Source organism: Schistocerca cancellata, chromosome 8 (assembly GCF_023864275.1).
Source record: "Schistocerca cancellata isolate TAMUIC-IGC-003103 chromosome 8, iqSchCanc2.1, whole genome shotgun sequence".
Taxonomy (NCBI): domain Eukaryota; kingdom Metazoa; phylum Arthropoda; class Insecta; order Orthoptera; family Acrididae; genus Schistocerca; species Schistocerca cancellata.
Genome location: NC_064633.1, coordinates 492,643,602 through 492,665,142, shown reverse-complemented (window position 1 = coordinate 492,665,142; position 21,541 = coordinate 492,643,602). Strand labels below are relative to the sequence as shown.

General features: G+C 40.4%; 2 protein-coding genes across 2 annotated transcripts in view; one reads left to right on the top strand and one right to left on the bottom strand.

Moving 5' to 3' along the window:
* LOC126095199 (DNA helicase MCM9-like) overlaps positions 1 to 5,523 on the bottom strand; it is a 152,632-nt gene extending 147,109 nt beyond the window's left edge. Inside the window, exons 1-2 of the mRNA XM_049909931.1 lie at positions 5,351 to 5,523; positions 5,179 to 5,275 (exon numbers count right to left, since the gene is read on the bottom strand). Coding sequence (XP_049765888.1) covers positions 5,179 to 5,275; positions 5,351 to 5,381 — 128 coding nt within the window. The 5' untranslated portion in view covers positions 5,382 to 5,523. The remainder of the gene's footprint in view (positions 1 to 5,178; positions 5,276 to 5,350) is intronic.
* A 309-nt stretch (positions 5,524 to 5,832) lies between these two features.
* The window catches only part of LOC126095200 (ras GTPase-activating protein 1), a 175,390-nt gene continuing 159,681 nt past the window's right edge, over positions 5,833 to 21,541 (top strand). Inside the window, exons 1-3 of the mRNA XM_049909932.1 lie at positions 5,833 to 6,175; positions 6,292 to 6,441; positions 6,518 to 6,724. Coding sequence (XP_049765889.1) covers positions 5,982 to 6,175; positions 6,292 to 6,441; positions 6,518 to 6,724 — 551 coding nt within the window. The 5' untranslated portion in view covers positions 5,833 to 5,981. The remainder of the gene's footprint in view (positions 6,176 to 6,291; positions 6,442 to 6,517; positions 6,725 to 21,541) is intronic.

The window sequence follows — 21,541 nt, the reverse complement described above, 5'->3', positions numbered from 1 at the left end:
TCTGTCAGCAGTCACCAATTCGTTAACTCCCCGGACATTGTCTAGAGTGTGTGCAGAACGAGGAATGCTGCTGCGAGGACAATCCTCAATATTGCCATGCCCGCTTCCATCACGTAACCTGCTTGCCCACCGACTACCTGTACTGCGATCGACAGCAGCATCTCCATACACCTTTTTCAACCTCTTGTGGATGGTTCACACTGGCTTGTTTTCACAGCACAGGAATCCTATGACAGCATGTTGCTTCTGATGAACGTCAAGAGTAGCAGCCAACTTGAAGACAGGCTGTGACGGCACCACTCACGGGAACAGGTTGAACTAAGTTTGAAAACAAGCGGGAAGGATGTATCTGCACACTGTAAAACTTTCACACATGCAGAATTAAACTGTTTTTTTACAAAAACAGTGTGCATTTCTTTTGGAGTGACCCTCGTAATAAATATGCCACCACCCATTATGCTCAAACAATTAAGTCCTATCTTGGCAAGATCACTTGTTATGCACAGTTTATTCTCCAAGCAGCACAAATCACTCACCGCTCAACAGCTGCACAAAAAGAGCATCAAATTTGTGTGGTCAGCTTCCTGTCAACAGATTTTTCAACACTTTAATGACTGTCTCATAACAGCACACTGTCTGTTGCTGTACTCACCGGACTTGCAGCTGATGCTAATTATGGATGCTTCTCAGTAAAGGACTGTAGGAGTTTCGTCTCAAAACAGGAGGATGGTTCTGAAAGCACAATCACTTATGCCTCCAAAGCATTAACTAACACAAATAAACTATTCCCAAACTGAAAAGGAAGCTTTAGCAGTAATTTACAGCAACATGATGTTTCGTGTGAAAATTCAACCTGTTAACTGATCAGAAACCCTTATCATAAATTTGTGGGCGTCAGTCTAAGCTCTGAAAAAGACAATGTAGCATATGTAATGATGTGTATTGTTTTTACGCAAATTTACTTTCACCCGACTGCCCGAGTCAAGGTGGAAAAGCAGACATGCATAAATTTCAAAAAGTTGCAGGCTGACAATGGAACAGGATATGTCAACAATTAAACAAAATGCTTTTTGGCTTCTGAGGATATCATCTACAAGCTTTCAGTCTGATATACTCCACAGCAAAACGGTGTTGCAGAGACAGCTAATCAAACATTGATTGAAAAAAACCTATTCTATGAAGTTCCAATACCAACTAACTAAAAGGAGTACTGGTACTGGGCTCAATCTTTGTCTACAGATGCATAGACCTATCAAACTGTTCTCTGTCCACCATGCTAGAAAATAAAACGCCATATGAATTTTTGGTACAGGAGACTCTCACTTTAAGATTTTAGGATGCCTTGCAATGGTTCACATTCCAAAACCCCACTGAAAGAAGCAGGATATAAAGACACTGAAGTTGACATTCATGGGCTACTGCCGTGTAATAAAAAGCTATTGATTCATTGATAGGGAGACTTGCGATAAAACTGTCAGGAGGGATGTAAATTTCCTGGAGAATTAGATTTTTTGGAGTTCAAAGTTAGAAGAACCTAAGATTATCAATGCATTACGATTAGAACACGAAGCTGTCCTTCGTTACAACAGTATTCCACACAATGAAGAAGAAATTACAATGGTAATGAACCTTTTTGTGGTTTTGACAGTGAGTCAATGGAAACTGAATAATAAGATGGGGAACATTAGAATCAAAAAATAGATCCATAGTTCAACAGCGGGTTACACCTCAAAGGTCAAGCAGAGGACCAAAACTCAACGAATGGCCTGACCATTTTACTTGCTACTTGAAAGAAGGATTTCCAAATGAAGGCGTGGATGTCACAGAAGTCTTAGAAGAGAGAAATAAGGCAGGATGGAAAGAAAGCACTGAAGAAAGAATTCTCATTTCTGGTTCATAATGTCACATTTGAACATGCAGAACTACCAAAAACATTTAATGTCTTTCTTTCTCATCCCATCCAGTAAGTATACCCTGAGCAAGGGTTCTATGTGCCTTTTCCGTAACTTTCCATATTTCCTAATGCTTTTCACTGATTTTCCTTCATTCTTCTTTTTCTCCTTTCAATCTGTCTGCCAGAAAAGGAACCACTGGTTCTGAAAGCTTGTACACATCCACATTGTTTATGTGCGTTTTATCCTACTGCCGCTACCTGAGTAGGTTTTTTTATCTATCAAATTATATTATATTCAGAAACATTTAAGATGTGACTAGTGGTAAAACTGTGCTCTCAAGTTCAAGAAGTTAATTATCAGGAAATCTTTGCACCATTGGTCAAACACGCATCCATTAGATATCCCTTATCTATGGCAGCTTGAGAGAACTAGAGATCGGCCAAGCTGTTATCACCACAGTTGTCTTTATGGTGTCACTACACTGGAAAATATGGAGGCTGAATTAATCTTTTTATGGATTTAAACAATACACTATTATTCACAAAAGATGGAAGTGTCCTGAATCACAACAAAAATCCTTTGAAATGAATTTGAGATAAAAAGTCTTAGGACCAGTGTAGCAATGCGTAGGTATGGAAATTACACAAAATCATAAAAAAAAGAAAAATGTGACATCCCAAGAATCCTATGCAAGGAAATTTCTGGAGAAATTAGGAATGAGAGTAGCCAACCCAGTGTCAACACTACTCAAACTTGGTTTGTACTTGAAGCTGTTGAATCAACTGACGTCAGTGTACTTGTGGGATATTGGGTCCTATACTTACTGGAGAATAGAATGATTCACAAGTTGATTGTAAGATTGAGGTCTTGTACTAATGCAAGAGACATAAACAACAATACACAAGAACAAGATGGAGCTGACAAGTGCCCAGTCAAAGAGCTTCAGCTAAATTTCCAGGAACTGTAGGGGGAGTAACTATCAATAGTCATAACATGCTTTATCAGGAGTCAATAAAAAGTCTTCCATATCTATGGCAAACCTCCAGACCTGACATATATTTTGCCGACAGTCTCCTTAGCAGAATAATCACTGTTTTAAAAAAGGTCCATTGCCAATATTTAAAGGGAACCATTGACTGTATGCTAGAATTTTACAGAGATGATACCAGAAATGGCCTCCACTAATACACTGGAAAATAAGAATCAATGGTAGATAATCAATAGCTGTTCATGCATAAAAACAACCATTCGTTAATTTGGGGGTCTATTGCACTCTCTACTTGCGAAGCTGGACACACAGTTTTGGTATCAAATTTTCAAGACTTACCTGGTTTAGACAAGTTATGTCCAAGTTAGAGCCAAGTAGTGTCACAAAGTCACTTAAAATATATTGAAACAATAAAAATTTAGTTTGCAAAAAACTTGCGACAAATTCTAGATCCAAGCATATACAGGGTGTTACAAAAAGGTACGGCCAAACTTTCAGGAAACATTCCTCACACACAAAGAAAGAAAATATGCTATGTGGACATGTGTCCGGAAACGCTTACTTTCCATGTTAGAGCTCATTTTATTACTTCTCTTCAAATCACGTTAATCATGGAATGGAAACACACAGCAATAGAACGTACCAGCGTGACTTCAAACACTTTGTTACAGGAAATGTTCAAAATGTCCTCCGTTAGCGAGGATACATGCATCCACCCTCTGTCGCATGGAATCCCTGATGCACTGATGCAGCCCTGGAGAATGGTGTATTGTATCACAGCCGTCCACAATACGAGCACGAAGAGTCTCTACATTTGGTACCGGGGTTGCGTAGACAAGAGCTTCCAAATGCCCCCATAAATGAAAATACAGAGGGTTGAGGTTAGGAGAGCGTGGAGGCGATGGAATTGTTCTGCCTCTACCAATCCATTGGTCACTGAATCTGTTGTTGAGAAGCGTACGAACACTTCGACTGAAATGTGCAGGAGCTCCATCGTGCATGAACCACATGTTGTGTCGTACTTATAAAGGCACGTTTTAGCAGCACAGGTAGAGCATCCCGTATGAAATCATGATAACGTGCTCCATTGAGCGTAGGTGGAAGAAACTAAAATGGAAATTAAGCGTTTCCAGACCCATGTCCACATAACATCTTTTCTTTATTTGTGTGTGAGGAATGTTTCCTGAAAGTTTGGCCGTACCTTTTTGTAACACCCTGTAGATACAAAATATCATTTTACAATAAGATAGTAGAATCAGATGTCGTTAATGTAGTTAGAGTGTCACTGTTTATTTGAACTTCCTATTGTGTGTCAATATCAGTTAAAGGGATGTGTCAAATTTTTAAATTACTATCAAATATTATCTATTTATTCCTTGTTTTTACTATTACTCTGTGGTTCTTGCTTGTTCATATATGTGCAGTCACTGTAGTGCATATACAGCTCTATTCAGTTAGTAAAGCATCCTTTTACAAAGCTGTCATGTTAATTATACTAAAAATGCTCATCACAATGAACTAAAAAAAAATCACAGTGATGCGGTATGATCCTAGACAATTCGGTAGGTATTGTAGATAGTGGAAAGCACTTTAGATGAAGCTCTGATACAAGAACAACTCCAAAATTGGATTAACTCCTAAAATATTGCATCCAAGTAACATAATAAGAATTAATGTTTATAACACATGCTGTGTTGCGATCAAGATTTCTTCTGAAGCTGCTAAACTACCAGGAGCAATAATAAAAAAATGGCACTCTTCTGTAATGTCCCATTCCTCTTTAAATTAACACCTACAGTATCCGTCAACTGAAGAGGTGATCTGGCTAAATAATCAATCTACAAATCAATCTCAACAATACCAATTCTAGCTAACATGGTGGAGTCTGTCTAGATAACTAGCTATTAAGTGACTTTTATTATAAATGTTTGAATTACATTATGATTCACATATTTTCCGATGCTCAAGAATTGACTTGTTTAGTTATTTTTTAGATACCAATATGTTGGAATCGTCAGTTCTGGTGTGGATGAAATTCCAGATAGTGGACAGTCAGAGTGTTTATAACAAATTGTATATCAAAAGTGCTTTGAGAATGACAACCAAGTGGGAAACAGAGCAGAAAATGTGCGTATGTGGAAATCATTGATTTTTTAATCTTATTTTTCGGATGTTCCTATTAGCATCAGTTACATTCTTCTGGATAACGTACATTTAATTAATATTCAGAAATGGCTACGGAAGGCAAAGTTTTCACTTTGACACTTTTCTTAACAGTATATATGAATGACTTACTGAACTATAACTGAATGATGTTGAAGGTCGTCAGACGTCTGCAGTATTGCCATTAGTTCATCCTTGTGTTTGGAAATGGCATACTCTCGAAAGATTTCTGTAACAAAACGTCCGAAATGGTGTATCAATTACATCAGAGTATTAAATGTAATTTCAGTGGTTCGTAACGCACCTTTGATTTGTTCATCTGACACAGTCGGCATGTTACTAATGAAAATGCGCGTTATTTGCAAATAAAGTACCTATTCGTCTTTCGGTGAACTTGAATCTAAGAAATCACAAAATTCTACTTGTTTGTTTGTGCTGTGATTCCCGCGTTCTTTCGAAGAACAAAGCACTTCGATATGTGCAGGTTGGCCAAATTCACATCCCTAATTCAAAATGTTACTGTCACTTCGAGAGTTTCCTCACAGCAAGGGAATACTCTGCACATGCAAACTTTCAGCTACATAATCAATACAAACAATTGTTTATAAATCCGTAGCATTAATCCTTTTGGCCATGTTACGAAATTCTAAATACCACAACAACTATGTTAACTAGTTCCTTTTATTACTTAAGAAGTGACTTAAGTGAATATGAAAATTACCCTTCTCCAACAGCACGCGTGTTAGAAAATCTGTGATAGTACTTTGTTTGCAGGCAGGCAGAGATGTGAAACATTATAACCTGTTTATTCGTCTGGTGTAGTGCAAAGATAATTTGACGTTTAGGGTAGAAGTCAGTTTTCATTATAGCGTGAGGCGTGTGGGGAGTGAAGGATGATAAGGTATTAGTAATAGGAAGGTAAGATTAAAGCCAAGATGGCTGAGTTTGTGAGGGGTGGACCGGCGACGGGGATAATTCTGCCGAAAGAAAAGCTTCAGGGTTCCCCTAGCACAGGGAGTGATGAAGGACACGACGGTGCTATTGGGGAGGAGTTCGATCCTTTTTTGGGAGACGCCGAAGAAGCTGAAGGTGCTAATGTGTCAACGGTAGTAGCACCTCCTGAAAATTTGTGAGTGATAAGATTTGTTAGTGATTTGTCACACGAAAATGCAAGGTTGTGTATGTGACTGTTTCTATGCCATCATCTGTTTATCACAAAAGACCAAAAAATTCAATGTTTTGCAGATGGTACCATGGACGGCTTGATCGGTATACAGCCGAAGAACGTCTATGGCAAGCAGCAAAAATGGGAAGTTACCTTGTTCGTGAAAGTGACAGAAAACCAGGGTCGTACGTGTTATCGTATCTTGGTCGAACAGGAATCAATCACTTTAGGTAACAGCATTTAAGATTTAGCAACGATCCGTCTAGTAATCCTGACGCAAACTAATGAACTGCGTTTCTGTTTAAGGATAACTGCTGTCTGTGGTGATTTCTACATTGGTGGTAGGCAGTTCGATTCACTGTCTGATCTCATAGGTTACTACACAAGCTGCTCAGACCTTTTGAAACGCGAAAGGTTAATGCATCCTGTTCCTCCACCTGAACCAGTAAACGATAAGAAGAGAATTGTTGCCATTTTACCATACACCAAAATGCCCGACACTGATGAGCTAAGGTGAGTTTGCTTCCATTGAGTGGTATATCAACTAAGCATGCGCTATTATATTTCTTCATCTAAATGCAAACATTTTTAAACAACCCAGCGTGGCGTTTGTTGGGTAGTTTTGGTATACTTTTTGGTGCAGTCACATTTTAGATAGTGCAGACTGTCATTTTACACACACTCTCTCTCTCTCTCTCTCTCTCTCTCTCTCTCTCTCTCTCTCTCTTGTGTGTGTAAAATTAATTTGTAGAAAGCTAGTGCTCATTTACATGTGTACATAATATAAACACTTTGTTTTGTAGAATGTGTATGTATTTTTATTTAATTTAGTTCAGTAAAAGTAAACATGGTAGCATAGTTGTTAGCAAATTAAACAAGTGACCGAATTTGTTTACAGATTAGTTGTACTTTCATTTATAAATACTGGTTAATACTTCCTAAAACCTCTTCTTGGTTTATCGATCCAGTCTCTGAACCTTGTGTGTGTCTCCCCCCAAATGGTGTCTCTGGTAACAACATGCTTAAAGTAGACATAGATTGCTTATTGCTGTGGGAAGAGGCAGGTTGAGTTGGTATGATTTAGGTCATTTCCTGACTTTTACAGTTCAGGATCTAGTTGACAGGTACATCCCTGCTATTGCTTTACAGTGAATGCCTTACATCTGGATGATGTGTAAAACCAGATATACTAATTGAGTGAAATACATGAAGCATTGGGAGGAGGGGGGGTGGGGGTAGATTGAGAACTGTGATAGCTAGGAAGTAGAAAAAGATAGCAGACAGAGAATAGCTGGTAGGAAAAGATTTCAGGCTGAAGTGCATATTGGATGGGTAGTGACTATTTCTGTGCAGTTCAGACACATTGAGCTTTCATCAGAGAAACCAAATGATGCAGATCACGAAGCAGTTATTTAAGTTAAATACATTTTTATATGAACTGCAATTAACATGCCCTTGGCCCCAATTTTACTATGACAAATTGGTTTCCTCCACACAGAAAGCTACAGAAATTGTAATGAAACTATTGTGCAACGTGACAGCTTTTACAAGTGTGTGTGCACCTCTAATAAAGTTTTATATATTGTCAGCAGAAATTGGTGGTTGTTGAAAGGTTGATTGAACAGATGTGTAGGACTTGTTTTGCATTTGGGTATTACACAGTAAGACTACGGTGATGTGACTCAAAGATGGCTGGGGTCGACAGAAGCGTCCGAACCCACACGTCGGCTTTGACCTGTGACGTAAGGGTGTTGTGTGTGACGTCATGACGGTGCGGAGTTTGGTTTGAGTGTGGCTGTCTCCAGTTCTGTTTTATCTTATTTTATTTACTTTTCTGATCTGTTCGTTCTATCTCATGAGATTTTTTAAAATTTAAAAACGCTTATTACTTATTTTAATTATCTGTTTCCTCCAATTTCTGTTTTACTTTATTATATTTATCTCTCTGATCTGTTCGTTCTATCCCGTGAGATTTTTTTTTTTTTAAAAAGACAAACACTAATCAGCTACTGAAGCATCTTTATCTTCTATGGGTTGCTGGGGTTACGACCCATGGGGAGGTTGGTGGGTATTCATGCATGGCTGTCTTCACTTACACGTCGTAGCTAAGCAAGGCGTCTAAATTTGTTTGTATTTAGTTTGCCCCCCTACCCAAAACACCCCATTTCCCACGCTTGTCCCGTTAGCGTCATTAGGCTTCTTGTGGAGTGCGTGTGTGTGTGTGTGTGTGTTTTTGTTTCCGCCATATTTGTGACGTCATGGGTCAAAGCAGACGGGCGGGATCGGACGCTTCCGTATTTCCGATGGCTGGACAAGGATATTACTTAGATTGGATAGATGACAGAGTACCAATACATTAGCATCAGCATCAGCTAAAATGCATTGACCCATTCAAAATATGCTTGCTCAACAACACCATCCTCCAACTACCACTATCTATATACATTCAGAAATTCACAAACCTATCCATCCAGGACAGTCCATTTTTATGCATTACCATGTTCCAGCTGAACTGATTTTTACTGTTGTCAGGCAGCACTACCAGCCCATTTTCTGCTACTTACCTTCTTATGTTAAATACAAGACCATTTCATCAAAAAAAGTTTGTTATTGTCACTAGGCTTCCTTCTATCACCAGTGATACCATCTATAAACAGTCATCCTCTTTGTCATGATCTCACTAACAAGAAACATTATCTTTCCAATGTTCTGTTGACTAAAAATTACTGTTTAACTTTGAAGAATTGACTAACCACTCTCAAACTTGATAAAATTTCTCATACATTGATAAACACATATCTTAGTCATATTCACATGCAAGGCATCTTCTTATACAAATTTGCTCTATTGTTTTCACATCATATGTGCAATGATGTTAATAAACAAATAAATCGATCCTGAATCATTTACCTTCTGTAAGAAGCATCAATAAGCATGTGATGATTATGCTTGTCAGTGGCTAATTGGGTGTGTGAGATTACATATCCAAATGTTTGAAGTAAGTCCTGGAATATTTTATTTGCCCATCACTCCTTATACCTGTGACAGATCTGCATATGTTAAAAATGCCTGGTTGTAGTGTGGAGTCCATGGTAAACTGTTCAAATCAACCCTTCGGGTGAGAACAGGTTTAGCTTCTCTTCTTGCAGATTGACATGTGTTAATTGTTGACATTATCTGATATTTCTGTTATGATGAAGTATTGCAAATTGTAAAAAATTTTCAGAAAGTTAGAGGGGAAAATGGAACACATTGATACCAGTCATCTTGCTTCAGCCTGCAACATCAAAATTGTGACTATAAACCTCATCGGAATCTGTTATGCATAAAATACATAACAGAACAAGAATCAGTCGTTATAACATCAAATTACCTTTGTCACATCATTCAGTCTTGGTTAAAATTAACATCCATTATCAGCAGGTCAACACACCCAATGATAACACCATCACATTTTAGGGCTTTGATGTCCAGTTATTTAAGCTGTTACATTTATGCTATGAATGCTTCTGTAATTTCTGTTTGTATTGATAAGACTGTTAAGAGATATGTCATTTTCATATTGTTACTGGTCAATTCCATCAACCATTTCTGTGTACCACTTAGTAATCTGAGAAAAGTCCTGTCACAGAATTCTGCTGTAGGAGTTATTTGGAAACTCACCATTCTGAATTTCACAGGAGAATGTAACTGAGTAAAAGCTGTCAGCAGATCTGCACCTTGCTGCAAAATTATTACTTGTTGTTAATCCACTAATTTCTTAATGTCTTTGGTAATGCAGGTCTATTATTTTTTTAACTGTTATAGTATGTTACATAAATTATCAGTATAACTATTGTTAAGACAGGCAGACAGCATGTAGGAAATTATAGCAAAAGGGTGGAAAACATGCAGTGGATCAACGACTGGTTAATCACAGACTGTGCACAAATAGTAGAAAAGATTCAGTATTGTACTACTTAGTTGGCAGTCAGTCACTGAAAACAGTGACAATTACAAAATATCCATAAATGTACTCGAAATAGTGTATTTAATCAAAAGCTTGTTTAATGAGAGTGTGATAGATACACAGCACTGTTGTCTCTTTGTGGGTTATGACCACCATCAATGGAGGTTGAATCTTTGGCAATGCCAGCCACTTGGGCCCATGAAACATCAGAAAAATTGTTAAACATTGGTTAGAGGTCTAGAGGTGAAAGACAACAGGCCAAATGTCATGGAGATGCTCACCCAACTCCAGCAGGAGAACTAAGAGATACACTGTTAAAAGCACATGGTGTATGTTCCAAGAAGAGTCCTTTAACATACATGTTACAGAATGACCATGAGAGAAACATCAAAGAAATTGCTCTCATACAGAGGCTTACTTCCTGTGCAACATATGCAGACTGAATAGGAAAGGTGAAAATGATAGTGGCACATGAGGTAGCTTTTGCTGTAGTGTGTAAGATGGCTTGTGGAAGACAGATGTAGATGTCAATCAGGATGTTTCTTGTCATTTTACTTTTGTGAATGGTGGTTTGTCACCAGATCCATAATTCACATCCAGTGCAGGTAACAAGGTGCAGCTGGTTACCTGATGTATTGTGGTTCAATGTAATTAGTGATGTCTTTTATGACCTCCTTGCTGTAGTCCTTCGATTGTATACATGTGTCACACCAGGAGTAGTTTCAAAACTCATTCCTTTTGTGTTATACCCATTTTACTGTAATGTTTACCAAACAGTTAAACCTTTGTACTCAAAATTGTCGCTACTGTGAGAACTCTGTTCTTCTTCGAAAAAGTCCTGGCAATTCATGTAGTACAAAAATAAAGGTAATTTTGTGTTTCCTGTTAACACTTAAAACTGTGTATTCATTTCCCTATATACAGGAATGAAAATCAACAACAGGCTGAGACAAGAATATTTTAACGTGTTATGAAGAAAAAACTAATTATTTTGAGCAGGATACATGTGCTCATAAAGTCTTATGTGAATCTAATGTTCATTATAAAGGAAAGTGGGATTTTTCAGAATAATGCTCCATCTCATTAGCAGTAATTTTATATAGATTAATGTTAATATTAATTTTTGACATGGCATTTTTTGTATTCTAATTAGAGGATTAATAAGTGTTGGGACAAATCACTCTTCACTTCTATAAAGATTTTGTCATCAAAGCACTTTCCCATTTCTTCATAATAAATGCATCATTTAAATGGTGGCCTTGTTATTAAACGGGGATGCTTATTTTGGAAGTTGTGATAGATTCTTTCAGTTACTGTTTAAATTGCTTATGCACTTCGTGCTACAGTAGTTACAGTGGTAATGTCTCATTGCTTGTGCAGTTGTTAGTAGACAGGAAGTGTATTAGTGACAGCCCTTGATAAGTGTTTCCTCCATGTAGGCAGTTTATCTGGAAGGAAGTTGGGCTAAGATAAATAGAGGCACAGTATAAAGTGTCATGCACTGGTTACTTGAAACTTTGAGATCATAACAAATACCTAAATATGAGATTTGCATAGAGTAAACAGTACTGAAACTTCATGTATAACCCATAATTTCCAACAACGAATTTTGTGTCACGATTTATGTTGTGTGCAGTTAAACATGAAATTTTGATATTGAAACCCAAGGGCAGTGTTGCACTAAAAAAAAAAAAGAAAAGATTTATTAAAGAGAATGTTGGAGGCAGTCAGTGAACTGAACTGAGTGGTATCGTTGGTGTTCAGGTTACTATGATATGATGAACACTGTTAAGGTTTATTTTTAAAAAAGTGGATACTTGAGCCCAACTTTCAGAAAACTGAAGAACAAAGGTGACAAGGCATTGAATATGTTTGGTACCTCTCAATAAGTCTCTTTTATAACCTCAGATTGATTACATGTGCAATGTATTATTAAAGTATAGATGAAAATGTTCGATGAAAATGTTCAAATATTGCCCCATGGGGCACAGACACCTGTCAGTTCACCTATGGACAGGCACAGCTTGGATTGCCAGGTAGACCCTGTGTGTGTGTGTGTGTGTGTGTGTGTGTGTGTGTGTGTGTGTGTCGCATGTTCCTGGATGTCAGAGGACGGACCCTGGAGCTTGAACACTGTTACAGATGCTGTGCACTGTGACGGAATTAGATCAGTCACAGTAGCAAAGACCAGCCACATACTCTTATGTGATATTAAAAAAAACTCCAACATGTTATCCGGTAGAGAATCGTATTTTTGGGTCATACCATACTATTATCTGTCCTCTGGCGGGGTGAGTCTTCATTAACAGTATAAATAGAGTAACTAATTAAGAATATGCACTATCCAAGACTATTGCCAAGTCTTAATTATTTGGTTTGGAAGTTCATCATTTAATAAATCTTATAACAACAGACTTATTATTACTATTATTATTATTATTATTATTATTATTATTATTATTATTATTAACACGTAAAATAAGGGAAAGGCTACCACACTGAGCAAGGTGGTGCAGGGGTTAGCACACTGGACTCACATTCGGGAGAATGGCGGTTCAAGTCTGCGTCCAGCCATCCTGATTTAGGTTTTCATGGTTTCCCCTACATCACTTCAAGCAAATGCTTGGATGGTTCCTTTGAAAGGGCATAGCAGACTTCCTTCCCCATCCTTCCCTAATCCAATGGGGCTGATGACCTCACCGTTTGGTCCCCTCCCCCAAATCAACCAACCAACCAACCAAAGGCTACCCATCACCTATAATGGATTGATGGGTGCAGCATAGAAACATGTAACACTGTCCATTGAATAATGGTTCTGTGCTTCACACATCAATATGCTGTTGGTGGTTGGTTGCCTTTGACACTCTTATTTTACGTATTGTTCCATCCAGGAATGAGAGATGCCTTTTTTCCTTTTTGCAGTTAAGTATGTAATACGTAGATTGGTTTCTTATAAAAGTTCTTTATTCCCCCACAGAAAAAGGTACACGATATTTTTTATTCTTCTTCCTTATAATAACTGTAAAGTCTTATACTTTTTGCTCAGAGGACTATATAACCCAGTACTTCAGAAAGGCTTATCTGTTCGTAGCAAATTACCCCTCCCACCACCACTACCACCACCACCACCCTCCTCCCACCAAGTATGATTTGTTTTGCAATACTGTCCCTGGAGTCTGCTGCAGACTTTGCACACCATATATCAATGTTAGGTCATGCTAGATGACAGTGTCGGAAGAGCTGTTCAGATGACCTGGGAACCTGTAATATACAAATTTAAGATCCATGCAGGAAAATGACTTGGTTTCTGTGCTAGTGAAACAATCCCATAATAAGGCAGTTGTCAAAGAGATAATTAAGAATCAAATAAGCAGTTGGCTGGGATCTGATGCAGCTGCACTGTTTAATTCTTCAAATGGGTCATTACTGTGGTGCCTTCTTGGCTGACTTTCTTAATCAATTTAACCTCATCTACCTTAACACAGGAGCACCCACATTGCTTTCTGCTCCTTGCACACCTATTTCCCTTTGGACCTATCCTTCTGCACTGCCCAGCTTGCTCATCATCTCGAGTGGTCCATTCTGACACCTACTCAAGTGATCATTTCTCTTGTGTTGTCCGTTTGCTGACTCCTACCCCACCCTCGTGCACACCTAAATGGCAGCTTACTAAGGCTGAATGGCGGCTTTACACCTCCCTGGCACCCTTCAAAGGAGGAGGTTTTGCCAGTTGTGAAGACGAGATGGAATATCTTACAAAAATTATCCTTACCGCTGCAGAACGCTCCATTCCTCACACTTCCTCTTAACCATGCCATGTCCCAGTCCCTTGGTGGACTGAGGCATGCCGCAACGCAATTCATGTGCAGAGACATACTCTCCACATTTTTAACCCCGTTGTCCTAAGATAGCAAACTGCATTCGTTTATAAACACATGCATGCACAGTATCGTCGCGTTCTTTAGGATAGCAAAAAAGTAAGCCGGATTTCATTCACTTGTTCTTTTAACAGTTCCAACCCTTCCTCTGTTGTGTGGACAAACCTCTGACAGCTCTCTGGAACCAAGATCCATCCCTCAATTTCCAGCCCGACAGTAGCAGATGATGTCATTGTTAACCCTATTGCTATCTCAAACACCTTCGGCCGTCATTTTGTGGAAATTTCAAGCTCTTCCCAGTGTCATCCTGCCTTTCTCCATCGGAAACGAGTGGAGGAGGCTCGAGCGATACCCTTCTCTTCTCAGAATCGTGAGTGCTGCAATGCCGCCTTTACTATGAGCAGCTAGGTCATGCTCTGTTAATCCTGATCCCCCGCCCCAGGGCCAGACACTGTTCACATTCAGATGTTGCAGCACCTTTCTCTTGCAGGCAAGCACTTTATATTTAATATGTACAACTGCATCTGGGCAGAAGGCACATTTCCCAGTCACTGGCATGGAGCTATTGTCATACCCATACTTAAGCCCACTCAGGACAAAACCTTCCTTCTAGCTACTGCCCCATCTCACTCACCAGCTGTGTTTGCAAGGTACTGGAATGTATGATTCATGACCAGCTGGTATGGTGGCTCAAGTCTCGCAAGCTACTAACCACTGCATAGTAAGTATTTTGAGCGTTCCATTCGGCAGTTAACCATCTATTCACTTTGTCCACCCATGTCATGAATGTTTTTCTGGGGAAATGCCAGACTGTGACTATGTTTTTGGATTTGGGGAAGGCCTGTGTCACCTGCTGGAGAACTGGTATCCTCCACTCTCTCTACACGTGGGGCTTCTGTAGCCACCTGCCCCGTTTCATTGAGAAATTTTTAAAAGACAGAGTTTTAAAAGTATGTGTGGGCTCTGCCTTGTCAGACACCTTTATCCAGAAAAATGGTGTGCCTCACGGTTTCATCCTGAGCATCATTCTTTTTGCTAATGACATTAACCCTCTCCCACTAGGTTTTTCCGGCTCCCTTGTCGTTGACAATTTTGCCCTCTACTGCAATTCTCCACAGACCTGTCTCATTGTGTGATGTCTTCAGCGATGTTTGGATCATCTTCACTCATGAGGCATTGACAATGGATTTGATTTTTCCACTGACAAAACTGTTTGTTTGAATTTCCGGTGGTACAGTTGTTTCCTCCCACCATCTTCACATCTTGAGCTGTTGCCCTGGGGCTCATGCTCGATAGGAAATTCTCTTGGTCCTCCCACATGTCTTAACTGGCAGCCTGCTGTACGCAGTCCCTCAGTGTCCTATGTGTCCTCAGTGGTACTTCCTGGGGTGCAGATCAGACCACCCTTGTCCATTTGTACTGGTCCCTTGTCCGTTCGAAATCAGACTATGGGTGCTTTGTTTATGCATCTGCACGTCTGTCTGGTCCCTTGTCCGTTCGAAATCAGACTATGGGTGCTTTGTTTATGCATCTGCACGTCTGTCAATCTTAAGCTCTCCCCCATTGTGGCATTTGTTGGCTACTGGCACCTTTTGCACTAGCCTTGTTGAGAGTATGTATGCCGAAACTGCTGAACTCCCACTGTCCTACTGCTGTGACTTTCTCCTCAGGAGGTATGCTTGGCCACCCATCCTATGCCTCCTCCTTCAATTACTCCTGTGATTGCCAGTATGGAGTACGTCCCTCTTCTCTGGACCTCCTGAAGTCTGCTTTTGGCTCTTGTTCCAGCAGCTTAACTTCACACTACCTGCAATTTTCCTGATGGGTGTGAACCTTTCACCACATTGGCTTCCTGTGGCAGCCCATGTTCACCTTGGCCTTCATTCACTTCCTAAGGACACTACTCCAGCCTCACTGTATCGCCTTCAGTTTCACGACTTTCTCATGGAACTTTGCGACTGTATCATTCTGTACACTGAAGGCTCTCGGACCGACCATGGTGTCGGGTGTGACTCTGTCATTGACGCCAACATTTTTCGGTGGCAGCTTCCGGTGCACTGCTCAGTATTTCCAGCCAAGCTCTTTGCCATGTATCAGGCTTCGGAGTACATTTGGCAACAAAGGCTTTTCAATTGGATCTTCTGCTCAGACTGTCTCAGTTCCCCTCAGTCTCTGTTCAATACGTACAAGGTCACCATAATCAGCATGGTTCCCCCATACTGCAGCCAAGGTCAACCATGTACTGCCTCCAAACACAGCTTCGACATCACATGTGAACTGCATTCGTAGTCCACGAAAAATATTTGGACCACCCATAAGCTGCTGCTTATTGAATTGACCAGCCAGGTCAATCTCTATTGCTCTCAATGACTTGTACACAGGAACACTGCACCACAAATGGCGACAATATCCATGCCGCACAGCCATTGCAGAGCCACGTTAATACAAGTCTTCTGCTCAGATTCTCTGTTCCCCTCAGTCTCTGTGCACTGTACACCGCCCATCTCTTAGTGCAATGGGTCCAGGAAGACTGTCACTTCCTCACTCTTTCTGGGGCCACTGTGATGTTTATATGGGTTCCTTGGCATGTCAATCTGCCAGGAAAAGAGGCTGCTGACATTGCTGCCAAGGCTGCAGTCCTCATACCTCTGTCCCCTAGTTCAGATGTTCCCTCCCAATGATCTCTGTGTCGCCGTCTGTTAGGAGGTGGTTCGCTTTGGCATTGCCATTGGTCATCTCTTCATGGGAATAAACTCCAAATTGTTAAGCCTCTCCCAGGGGCTTGGATGACCCCCTCTCGGCCCTCCTACTGGGAGGTCATTTTAACCAAGTTGCGTACTGGGCCCTGCCTTTTAGCCATTGCCATTTATTAAGTGGTGCACTCCCACCACTTTGTACACATTGTGCCTAGGTTTTAACTGTCCACCATTTTCTGATGGAATGCCCATTTTTTTAATCATTTACATTCCTGCCTAGGTTTCCAATCGGAGTTATCGGCCATTGAAGCAAACAATGTGTGGGCTGTCAACCATGTTTTAATTTTATCCGTTGTAGCAATATGGCAAAGGCCATTTAATTTTTAGTCCTGGACCTTCATTTCTGTATGACGTCTTTGTAGCTCTTTCTGCACATCCCTGTCTTTAGCTGTCTTCTCCTAAGTCACTTGGGATTGACATATAGCCATTTTTTAATTCCCCCCCCCCCCCCCTCCCCCCCCTGTCTTCGTGTTATAAAGTTTTGACTTGGACGCATATGACCCTAGTTGTTTTTGCGCCCTAAAACCAAACAAAACAAAACAACAAAAACAGATAATAATGGTATTTCACTTTCCATAATGCAAGAAGTGATCTATAAACTTGAAAGGAGTAAGATGTGTTATTGTAGGAGTTCAGCAGGTAGTGTTGTTAATGTAATTCTTCAATAGATAATTATAGTTTCTGAAATGAACAAATAAGCAGTTGAGTGTTATTTCCCTGCACTTAAAAACTTTTGTCGGATTTTCTACGTCTAATTAATTTAGAAGTATTAAATATGTAATAAAAATACTTCCTTTAGTGCACTTCGGCAGATGTTTCCTTTCCTCTGTCTTTACATATGTATTAAACAATGGAAAGTCCAGGTTAAAGCATCACCAACATTATGAAAAGGATAGAAGGCTACTCTCTGTAAAGATAACACCTTTATTTGCAGACAGACGCAATGGAAAGAGTGTTACATATTGAACACACACACACACACACACACACACACACACACACACACACACAACCACTATCCCTGGTTACTCCAGCCAGAATGCAAGTATCCCATTGAATGAAAGCAGCAATCCGGAATGTGGTGGGGGAGGGATAGCAGGATAAAGGGTGTAAGAGAGAAGAGCACTGTCTGCCAGAGCATGCAGGGACTGGATGGTGTTGGGATGATACTGCCAGGTTGTGGGGAGGCTTGGGGAGTTAAGGGGTGAAGAGGAGAATGGGGAATGGAAAAGGAGAGGAGCAGTGAAGGGAAAAGACCGATGAGTGCATTGGTAGAAAGAAATACGAACAATGAGGGTGAGGGGATTTCAGTTGGGATGAGGTGATAGGACAGAGGGAGGTGGAAACTGTTGGGTGAAGGGTGTGGGGTCAGTAGATTACCATAAGCTGAGGCAGGGATAATTTCGGGAACAGCAAATGTGTTGTAAAGATAACTCCCTTCTGCACTGCTCAGCAAAGCTGGTGGTGGAGAGGAGGATATAGATGGCCTGAGTTGTGAAATATCCATTGAAATAAAGTATATTGTTCTCAGCTGCATGTTGTGCCACAGGGTTCTCCACTTTTCTCTCGGCCACAGTTTGGCAGTGGCCATTCATCCTGGTGGAAATCAGTGGAGTGCTTGTAGCAAAGCTGGTATATGATGTGGCTGCTTTCACGGGTGGCCTGGCCTCTGATGGAGTAGGATAAGGCTGTCACAAGACTGGAATAAGAAGTGCTGGGTGGATGGATTGGACAGGTCTTCAACATGAGTCTTATACACAATCCCTGTGGCAAGGGATTAGGATTGGGACTGGCATGGGATGGACTAGAACGTTGTTGTGGTTGGGTGGGTGATGGAACACCCCTTTAGGAGGGATGGGAATGATCTTGGGTAGGATGTCACTCATTTCAGGGTATGATGATAGATAATCAATGCCCTGATGAAGGATGTGGTTAAGCTGTTCCAGTCCAGAAATCTGTTTGCTGATTAGGTGTGGGGGATAGTGCCTGTCTGAAGGTCTTTGAGACCCTTAGCATACAGGACAAGAGTCCTTGTCATTGCAGATACAGTGTTTGTGAGTAGCCAGGCTGTACGGGATAGATTTTTTTGGAGTGGAAGGGAAGGTAGCGATTGAAATGCAGATACTGTTGGTGGTTGGTGAGTTTAATGTGGATGGAGCCATCAGAGGGAGGTCAACATCTAGAAGGTGGCACACTGGGTTGGGGAGGGCCAGGTGAAACAGGTGGGAGAGAAGGTGTTGAGGTTGTGAAGGAATGAGGACAGGACGTCTTGGCTGAAAGCTCAATGTGCTATAGTCTTTCTGTTGTGCATATCTGCAACTCTGATATATTCAGATTCATAATCATCATTACATCAGTTTTTGCATGTCCACGAATTACAAAGTCTTGGTGGCAGCAGCAGCAGCAGCAGCAGCTGCTGCTGTGTATTGCACAATATTATCATTACACAGTACAATATACTGAGCAAGTGTCAGTATTTTTAAAGCCCTGCAGATTCCTTCAGTATATTGCACAAACCATCAGTATGCTCTGACAGTCAGTATAAGTGCATAATATTCAGTATTGAGCATTACGTATTGAATTTGTGAGAGCCCCTTTAGTCTACAACACTCACTCCTGTCTCGATTATTGCCTCGTCCTCACGTCCTTCAACTCTTATAACTTAACTTGTTTCGTTTGTGTTTTCTGTATTTAAAATCTTATTCTGAATGCCCTTTTTGACTACAGAAAGTGAATAGTAAACCTGCAGTGTCATTGAAGTCAGTAGAGCATATTGTGGCTATTGTGAACAGGCCAATACATCTTCGTACACTGTTCAGTCACTTGCCTAAGTCATTTAGGCTAAGAGTGTGTGCACTCATTGTCACCTTGTTGCAAGCGGGGTTGTCAGCGTAAGTCTTCTGCCGAAGCGATGTTCACCAAAGTGACATCATTTAACTGCTATTGTGAACACACAACACACTGAAGATCTGCTTTGTAATGACTGCCTGCAGTCAACACAGCTAATGACTGCTACCTACAAATTATGGACCATAGATACCCCAGGAGACTGCAATAGAAGTCTGTGCAGCTTTTTGGAGGCAACTGGGAGGGCGTTCTTGATCTACACTGTATGCAACTGTCTCCACATGATCAATGTTGCATGTAGACATCCATTGCCAACATTGGCACAAACCACCCCTTGCTGGTGCATGAGAGGTTAACAAATGACATCTGAATCAATGACAGCTTTATTGTCAAGGACAGGCAAGATTATTCTGACATCTTATGATCGTTGTTAGAGAGCATGGAGGTGGCTAGGTTTGAATGTAAGTTTCAGGCATGCAGTCTCATATATTCAGTGGTGAGGTGGATCAAGTTAGTTTCTATGGACATCGGAAGTCTCTCGTCACCACTGAGGGTAATTTTAGGGCTGTGGAATACCGGTACAGGATTCTCTAATCTGTTGGCCAGCTCTACAGTCAATATTTTGGTGCTGCCTTAATTCTGCAAGAGCACACTGTGCCCTCAGTGTAAATATTGCCCTCTAGGAGGCAGGAATCAACTGAATGGAATGACCTGTAGTATTTGTGTACATGAACTCAGTTGAGCATTCTTGGGACCAATCGGAACTTACAGTGCATAGTCACACGAACCCCACATATTGGGTAACATCAATATAGCCCCTGTAGAAGAACGAGGCAGGCTCGAGCAGCAGTGTCTCAACCTTCTTGCGGACAGCCTGGGAGGAGCATCCGAGCATGTTACAAAGCGTGTGTTGGACCAGTATGATACTGAATTTAACACAGCAGTAGATTTTTATTTCTTAGATGTATAATTGTGTGTACATTGTAACTAACTGCTGTTATTTTGTTTTTATTTGACAGTAAAATATTTAGTTCCATAAGGCTTATTCTTTCATTGTCTGTACCCCACAATTTTAAGTCCACACACCTTCACAGCTCTGCAGATGACACAAAACTTTTATTGAACAGTTTGTTTATACTCAACATTGGGTATAATTAACGTTCTGTTCTAACATTTCACATATTACTTGGCAGTGCTCTGTTGAGGACAGTCAGTTCATGTGTTTACGCAGGATAATCCAGGAGTGGTGGTCAGTATTCAGTGATATGACAAGAACAGTCATTCAGAGCAAATAGGTCTTGTCAACATGGGCTCCAAAATGTATACCTTAAAGAGCTGTGAGCATTTGTGTGTGTGTAGCTGTGAGTAGACAAGAGTAGACAAGATCATTTCACAGTAGTGAAGATGGAAAAACTGCTTGTAGCTCTTTAAGGTATACAGTTGAGTCCACGTATACTATGCTTCAAATTATTCCTCTAGGACATGCTGTGTAATCAGTATGATTGTAATGGCTCAAAGTGGATGAATTATTAAACTTCAGTGTTTGTTTAAAAATTATTGGAGATGGTGTCCTAACTTTCCACTGACCCTTGGTGAAAATAACACGACTGGTCATGGCATCTCCTGGAAGATTTCATGCACAAATTACTACTATGAATAAATGCTAAGACATTCTTAGGAATGTGTATTTGATGTTGAGATGGTTGATCTGTAAGTCTGTATTGAACATATAAATAAAAGGAGAAGTTGAATGTTGATACCGGTCCAAAGCTTTTTCATTCCCTTTGTGCACCCAAGGGGTGTACACTGTAGAAAGTACTGTAACCAGTATAGATAAAATAATCGGTATCTTCCAGCATAAGAGTAATTAAAAACAGTGCCCTTTATGTGACAGCATGAA